This window comes from Mus pahari, chromosome 17 (assembly GCF_900095145.1).
Source record: "Mus pahari chromosome 17, PAHARI_EIJ_v1.1, whole genome shotgun sequence".
Lineage (NCBI taxonomy): Eukaryota > Metazoa > Chordata > Mammalia > Rodentia > Muridae > Mus > Mus pahari.
Window position 1 is genome coordinate 59,891,944 of NC_034606.1, and position 8,786 is coordinate 59,900,729.

Here is an 8,786-nt window from a genome sequence, read left to right on the forward strand (position 1 = left end):
GGGACTCATGGCTCCAGCTGCATATGCAGCAGAGGATGGCTAAGTCGGTCATCAGTGGGAGGAGAAACCCTTGGTCCTGTGAAGGCTCTATGCCCCAGGGTAGGGGAATGCCAGGGCCAGGACGCAGGAGTGGGTGGGTTGGTGAGCAGGGGAAGGGGAGAGGGGATAGGAGGAGGAAGGTTTTTGGAGGGGAAACCAGGAAAGATGATAACATTTGAAATGCAAATAAAGAAAATATTTAATAAAAAAGGAAAAAAATGACAAAAAGGAAAAAATAAAACTTGTGGAACGTAGTGTTCGAGTCTGCATGTGACATAACACAGCTTGTGAATCCAGGAAAGCACAGTCGGGTTCTCTGTGAGGACCAAACTAACAGGAGAGAGTTCTGGAAGGATATTTGGAGAGGAGTTTGTTTGTATGGCCCGGGTAGGAGAATGCGTATGGCAATAACATAAAGATAAAATGTACGGAAAGCAGATTTCAGTTGAGTGTTCAGAGTAACAGGAGTAGAGGATCCCAAAGACAGATTCGTGGGACTTCCCTTTCCAGACATGTGTGAGCAGCGAGTTGGTGAGCAATAGGTCCAAGTTCAAGTCCCAGAACCCATGTCGAAGGAGAAACTTGACTTAAGAAAATTGTCCTGACACCCGCGCCTGTCTATGCCTTGCCCATATGTGATCTCTCTCACATGCTCATCATATTACACACAAACCAATAAATGAAAGCTGGAACTTTTCAAATAAGGGAAATAAGCTGTGACGCTGGGTTGAGGACAACATTGTCAAGATGTGGCAAAGAATTTCTACCAACTGAGCAGCAGTATTTGTCTGATTTATACAAATGGCACATCACGGTAATATGAACCTAGCCCCTAGCCTACCGAGTAGACATGGGCAGTGTGCACAGAAATGGACAGTTCACAGATTACAGAATGAACAACTGGCCTGAAATTAAAGTTCACATTAACACAGAAATACATCATTTAATGCCTGAAAAAAAAATTCTACATAGGACTGACATGAAGTTGACCATGTCCCTTGGCAGAAAGGCTGGTTTGAAATTAACTGTATCTATGGCTGATGGCATTTTTCATGCTCCATCTCTCTGGGCAGGAATAAAGCAAGTCAAGTCAGATCATATGGAGTGAGCTGTTCCTAATGTCTTCATTGTCTAGTCTTGATAGCATCATCTAAGGGAATTATGCAGAAAATACGAGTTACGAGTGCATCTGTAACAGGGAAAGATGTTTGAAGGAGAACAGCTGCGTTTCAAGCTATCTGTGTTGTGCACATTTTTTTGTTGTCTAGACCCTGTACATTTTTCTGTGTTCAATAGGAAAATTTGACATTTTTTTTAAATTAAATATCTATATATGTCTCTTGCTCATTTCTCTATGGGGTGATTTATAGCTCTCACATTTGTAATATATATATATATATATATATATATATATATATATATATATGAAGATGTAGGCTGATTCTAGGTACCAATTTATGTGAATACACACAGGTCATTATGTATAGTGTTGGTCCATTTCATGTGAAAGAATTTGACAATGATTTAAACAGACTGGTTTACGATACTTTCTTGCCAAAAAGTCAAGGATTTATTTCACATCTAGGGCTGTATTACTTGCTTTTTCTTGTTGCTCTGACCAAACTCATGACAGGTATGACTCAAGAGAGAGGTCTGCTTCTGCTCCTTGCCTCAGGGGCGCAGTCTATCAGAGCAGGGAGGCAAGGCTGCTGGAACAGTTCTGACCACGAAGGTGGCAGTGTGGGGAACCACCCCACCATACTGCTGCTGGACCAGGTACAGAGTGCAGGACCAAGAACAGTGCCCCACCTCTGCTAGCTGGGTCCCATTTCCTAATCATTGCTTCACTCCAAAACCAGCGTCTCGATTTGGAAATGGGTACTCATACATATGAGGCTGAGTGGGATATTTCAGCTAATAAGTGTTTCTATCAACGTGAATTTTCCTTGCATGACAAAAAAAAATATAATTTTTTTTCCTGTAACCAATCATCATAGCTGCCTTTCACTGCAACATGTGTGAGATTTTGGTATATCCACAGTGTGACTTCTGGGGTCTTGCTTCAGACATATGTATAAACACACACACACACACACACACACACACACACACACACACACGATTTATATGCTCTTTGGTTATGTGTCAGGCAAACCATTTGTTTATTTTATACACACACATGAATGTATATGTAACATGTGTAAAATCTGCGACATTTTAATTCCTTCAACAGTCGGAATGTGTGGCGGAACAAGCCTCCACTGTCCCTAAACATAAGTCCCTCTCAAATCAATCTCAGCTACTCATGATCCTTTGTTTTTCTATAACAGTAACCTTTGAAAGGACCATCCTTTTTTTTTTTGTTCCTGTAACTACTACGGAAAGTGGCCTTTTGTGGTATTTAGACGGCTCCCCTGTTCCTTCACTTAATTGGATCTTCTTGAATGTTAAGTCCTTTTGGCTCTCACGCCGTTGTCATCCTAGACCAAACCACGAACATCTTGTCAGAAATAGCACGAATGTGCTCTGCCCCCCGCCTCCCACACTCCTCCAGCCCCTGCCTGCTCTTTGCACAGCAGTTATACAGGTCTGTCAGGATGTGGTGTTGCTCTCTGACATTTCCCACGGTGCCAAGAAAAGCGTGTACACCCTTCCAGTAGTCTGGGGGAACCTGGCATGGCCATCATTCCCTGCTCTGACCTCATTCTCCATGTGCAAACATTCTGCTTGCTTGTTCTCCCAGGCACAAGCTAGGTATAGTCCAGCATTTGTCCTATACACACACACACACACACACACACACACACACACACACACACACACACACAAGCTTGCCAATCATCACCTCCAGCAGCTAGCTCAATCGCTCCTCATTCAGGCATCCCCTCCTCTTGTTACTTTACATCAGTGGTTTCTCATTGTCCCATTTGTACTACTTCCCCGTCTATAACCACTGTTTTAACTTAGATTCTGTGTGCGGTGCTTTTTTTTTTCTTGGATACTTTATTTACATTTCAAATGTTTTCCCCTATCCCATGCCCCCTCCCCGTGGAGGGTGCTCCTCCACCCACCCACTCCCATCCTCCCGCCCTGGCATTCCCCTATACTGGGGCATCGAATACCCCAGTAAAGGGCCTTTTCTTCCACTGATGTCTAACAAGGCCATCCTCTGCCACATATGTGGCAAGCGCCATGGGTTACTCCATGTGTACTCTTTGGTTGGTGGTCCAGTCCCTGGGAGCTCTGGGGGATCTGGCCTATTGGCACTGTTGCTCCCTCCATGGGGCTGCAAGCCCCCTCAGCTCCTTCAGTCTCTTCTCCAACTTCTCCACTGGGGACCCCTGAGCTCAGTCCAGTGCTTGGCTGCAAGCGAGCTTCCTCCTTTGTATTTGTCTGTCTCTTTTTATCCTGTGATGTTGTGCCTATTTTTCTCTTCTGTTAAGGGCATGGGTTGGATGAGCAGACAGGATGTGAATGCTATGGTTCAGTCTCCCTGGCTCACGGTGGATCTGGATGTGCCCTCTTTTCTATATCGCTGCAGGGAAGATGGGCCACTAAGTCTCCTCCACACAATGCCCAGACCTGTATGTACCATAAAGTCACTAAAAGAGACTCAATGAATGTGGGTTTACATTTTTCTCCATGGGGGTCACACATCATCATAGGTTATATGTAAACCAAGATCCCTTATCTTGAAAATAAATTAAAATTTTGTTGATTTCATACTTCTCCATATTTCGTCTTACAGTCTCATTATGGAGATATAAAATTTAAAAAATAAACTATCGTTTCTAATTTGTACATAGTTGTACTCTTATTTCTTACTGTTTACCAAAGCACTGAATACTACAAGTGTGCTATTTAGGTAAGACAGCATGCTTTAAACAAAACATTTTATATATGAGAGTCACATGTTTTGGTTTCTGTCATTTGGAACAAAGACTAATTTCGGAATGTCATGCAAAGCATCTATGAAAAATGACAAAACTCAACACAAAGACTAGGGTTTGGGGGAGTTGCTCTCCCCCTGGCCGACAGAAGGAAAACAAGCAATGGCTGCTCAGATTCTCCTGCATGAAACTCTCCAGAGCCCCCTTAGCCCAGCTGCTCCCCAACAGGTCTGTTATTAAGGATGTTTACTCTGCAAAAGTATCAACTCCAGCCAGGCGTGGTGGCGCAGGCCTTTAATCCCAGCACTTGGGAGGCAGAGGCAGGCGGATTTCTGAGTTCGAGGTCAGCCTGGTCTACAAAGTGAGTTCCAGGACAGCCAGGGCTACACAGAGAAACCCTGTCTCGAAAAACCACACACACACACACACACACACACACACACACACACACACACACACGTATCAACTCCTTCTTGGAAGACACCAAATTCAAAGAAGGAAAACAGCGTACTAACACTAACACTGAAAGGTCGGGATAAAACAAGGTCCCCTCCTCACCATAGAGGGGACCAGCTACACAGTAGGCACAGTGGCAGGGCAGCCTCCTGCTGCCTACAAGCATCCCTCCAGCTCAAATCTCTTGGAGATGAGTTTACTATTGTGCAATGAGTGTTCTGCACTTGGAAAACCAGAACCAATGTCTTGCTCTGAAAACAATAGTTGCTTCTAAAGCTTACGCACTAGATCAATGACTTTGGGACCACTGCCATGCCTGGGATCTGCTGCCCTTCAGAGGAGTTCTTAACTCATCCATAACAGGGAGCTTGGCTAAATGAGGTAATGCTTAGTGAGCTGAAGCTCATCTTTTATTCAGCACGTGTAACCTAAACTTTGTTCAACTGAATAATTTCAGTTCTCCCACGATCTATAGTATTGACCGCTGCTCTAGAGTGTTAAGGTACTGTTCACTTAGCAAAGGCAATCAGTTTCTCAACTTGGGTACAACATAGGTGTCCAGGTTGTTGGGAAGTTGAAAGGGGGTGCTGCTGGCATAAAACCAAACAAACCCACGACTCTCTGCCAGTGTGGGAAGCAGAGCAAAAGGGGGTGTGGTAGTCATTAAAAATGGGAGGAAAGGGATACAATTCAACATGTGTTACTCATGAGACAGCCATATCTGAATTCTCTGCACTGTTTTCAATCTCAGGGAAAGGGAACTGTGGTGATAGTACCTGCTAGCAATGCTTCCTGCTAAAGAGCCAGGTGCCTTCCTTCAGCTTCAATGCATGCCACTTTGTTCTCAGATTCCTAGGATGCAGGAAGAGCTCAGCCACGGCATCTTCTCCAATTATCACAGAGTGAGAAACAAGGCATTAACAGTCTCGGTTTAAAGGGAGGATGTTCTAAAGGAACAGTTAATTATTGCTTTCAGGGCTCTGCAGATAAAATAATAATCTCCCCGGGGCCTGCTATTTATAAGTCTCTAGGGAGGTGATCACTGTGAAGGGATTTGCTGAATTAACATCCCTGAAAAGGCACTCCTGTTCTCTTGCCCTTCTTGGTATTGTGAATTCTCACTCATCTTATGACCTATGGAAAGCTGGGGTCAGCCAGACACCAATATGATTATAGTCCTGTCTTAGTTTTTACTACTGTGAACAGACACCATGACCGAGGCAACTCTCATAAGGACAACATTTCATTGGGGCTGACTTACAGGTTTAGAGGTTCAGTCTAGTATCATCAAGGTGGGAGTGTGGCAACATGGTGCAGGAGTTGCTGAGAGTTCTACGTCTTCACCTAAAGGCTGTTAGTGGAAGACTGGCTTCCAGGTAGCTAGGATGAGGGTCTTAAATCCTATGCCCACAATGACACACCTACTCCAACAGGGCCACACCTTCTAATGGTGGCACTCCCTTGGCCAAGCATGTACAAACCATCACAAGTCCTAAGCAGACTTAAAAATGACTTAGGATATGGTACTCTAGCCTTATTCAACATGTATAAGTAACTAATTGAATATAGCCATAGATGTACAGCATGAGCACTCACTCATACACACACACACACACACACACACACACACACACAAACACACTTGTTAATCTCATAAAAGCAAGCAAAATAGTTTCAGGAGATTTCAATAGAGAATCTCAATTACATGTAATGAAGAGTATATAAAACCTTCAGCTTAATGTCTATACTTTTGGACACTAAGTTTCCTGTTTGCCAGAGTAGCATGGCGGACAGAAAGAGAGACATCTTATATTCCGATATTTTAAATTAAATATGAGCAGAAAGCTGGACAGAGGCACTTGTGGCAAACCCAGGAAATGTAAAGATACGTAACTGTACATATACAATAAATATTTCCCAGGCCACCATTCTTAGACATGAGCATTTCACTCGCTCAGCTCACGCTGGCTTTCCCACATCAATGATGAGTTGGTAATGGAGAGTGACTTTGCTGTCCCTGCTGTGACTCAGTGTTTATTGCCTGTCCATATCATAGCTTTCATTCCTGAAAAAAAAAAAAAAAAACTCTGTGCAATGAACAATGAATTTGACAACACTTGTGCTTTCTTTCCATACCAGTTCAACTCACAAGAACAAAGCCATATGGTGTTAACTTGTTCAATGGTAACAGCCTGCCTATGATTCCCATTTTGGGATTCTGATGTATGAAGTCAGTGTGGGATAAAAGGGCCCTTCTAACCCTGAGATAGATTTACATATCGAAATACATATTGAAATGTGAAGGGCTTCTTGAAGGCATTTCCAACCTTCACACACTCCTCTCTTGATGTCAGAATCCTGACAGGAAACAGATGGCATCGAATGTGACTATTTACAGAGTTTAAAGGGACCATGTATAAGCATGTCAGTTGAAACAGGGAAGTCAGTAAGTGATGAAGCAGTTATCTCTCAAGAATGCATCAGCGAGTCTTACCAGCTCTCAGACAGAGAAGCAAGCAGGCATTTGGAACCCAAAGAGGGCCGCTGGGTAGAGAAGGCCACCTACTAAGAGATGCAGCCTTCAGCAAAGTGGCAGAGTCTCTCACAATGATGATCTGGTAGGAAGGTACCCAGCAGGAAAACAAAACAGAACAAAACCACAGTTGTCACCTTCTCTTCAGATGCTCTTAGTGTCCCTTAGTGTGATATGATTGGAGCTAAGTGAGAATCCGGAAGAAGGAGAGGCCATTGGTACTTCTGTATGACAGTCCCCAGACTACAGAGCTGGGGAGGGGGCCACAAAAGCGAAGCTGAAGGTCTGGAGATAGACAGAGGCATTTGGCCACCGTGCCCCTGATTTAGACGTGGAGTTAAATGAAAGTCATCCTTCAACATGGAAATAACACAGTGAGTGTCCGTCATCAGCAGAGCTAGAAATCAGTTTACATTAAACCGTCTACAAAAAGCAGGTCACACTCAGGAAGACACGGACTCGCATGGCATAAGGTAAGAGAAATAGTTATTTTATTTTGCACAAGAACGAGCTTCTACTGAACAAATTCAACCAAATAATATTAAGTGCAGTAAACAAGGAAATTGGGGTGGGGTGGGGTGACTTTTCCTGTTAGAAAATGTTACGTAACCATGCCTGTGCGTTATTTATCATTACAATAGCTTGTTTCGGGTTTCAGAGTGCACTGTACAGATGCATCAGCTTCTTGGATTCTGAAAATATAACTCGCTCGCCGCCTCACGTTCAACTGCTTCAGTGAAGAAACTCGCTGATTCAGAGAGTCTGAGATGGAAGAACATGTCCTGCGCCTGCCTGCTGATGGAGTGAGAGGCTCTCCCAGAGCTGATGGGCTCAGGCTTCTTATGCAGGGGGTGAGGATGTCATGGCCTGTGCTCCACACCCATTCCTCTACAAGGTGACCCCAGGAATAGTAAAGGCAGACCTGTCATCTAGTTTCCTCAGAGACGTTCCTCAGGACCCACAAATCCATAATCAACATCAGTCCATCCAGCTGCTAACCAAGTTGCATCTGGCTGGCCACACATCACTTTTTATTTATGTATTTATTTATTTGGTCTTTTGAAATGAGAAAACATTCTTTGAACAGATATCTCCCGTGAGGCAGTTAACTTCACAGCTCCTGAAGGCACTGTGGATCCACTGAGCAGCACACATGGCCATTCTAGAGAAAACAACATAAAGGAAAGAGGAAGGTGAATGCTCGAACCATTCTCAGAGGCTCACACTTACTGATTATGACTAGCACATATAAGCAGCTGTATCCAGGATGCTGTCATTTCTGCAGTCCTGGAAGCTGAATAATTAAATTGCTCTTAAGACGATTACTCCAGAACCCACCATTGCACTCACCGACACGACTGGCCATCTGCTTGCTTTACAAAAATTGGCTCCTTTGTTTACTCACTAACATGTATTGAGTGAGCTCAGATGAGTAATGCAGACCCTCTGAACACAAGACAATACTTACGGTGTATCGGGAAGAAGACAGCAAGTACCAGAAATATAGAATAAAGAGTATGGGAAGGGCTGGAAATGTGTTTGGAGAAAATGTTTGTATATCCTTAAAATTGGCGTTTTTTTATACTAATCTTCAGTGTAAAGGAGTTTGGAGATGAAGCATTAGAGAAAGTGAGTTAGGGCTTGAGGGTGGTGTCCCCCTAACCCATAATCCAAGTAATCAGGAGGTATATGCAGAAGGAGGAGCAGGAGTGGTTCAGAGTCCGTGTGGGCTACTTGGTACAGAGCAAGACAAAGGCCAGTCTGGGTTCTGTAAGATACTGCGGTAGGGCAGGGAAACAGATACATTCTCTCTCTCTCTCTCTCTCTCTCTCTCTCTCTCTCTCTCTCTCTCTCTCTCTCTCTCTCTC

The 8,786-nt window shown here is 43.9% G+C and overlaps 1 protein-coding gene across 2 annotated transcripts in view; it reads right to left on the reverse strand.

Moving 5' to 3' along the window:
* Positions 1-7,386: 7,386 nt before the first annotated feature.
* The window catches only part of Nell2 (neural EGFL like 2), a 307,759-nt gene continuing 306,359 nt past the window's right edge, over positions 7,387-8,786 (reverse strand). For both annotated transcript variants that reach the window (XM_029547891.1, XM_021216187.2), the window contains exon 21: positions 7,387-8,080. In XM_029547891.1, coding sequence (XP_029403751.1) covers positions 8,030-8,080 — 51 coding nt within the window. In that variant the 3' untranslated portion in view covers positions 7,387-8,029. The remainder of the gene's footprint in view (positions 8,081-8,786) is intronic.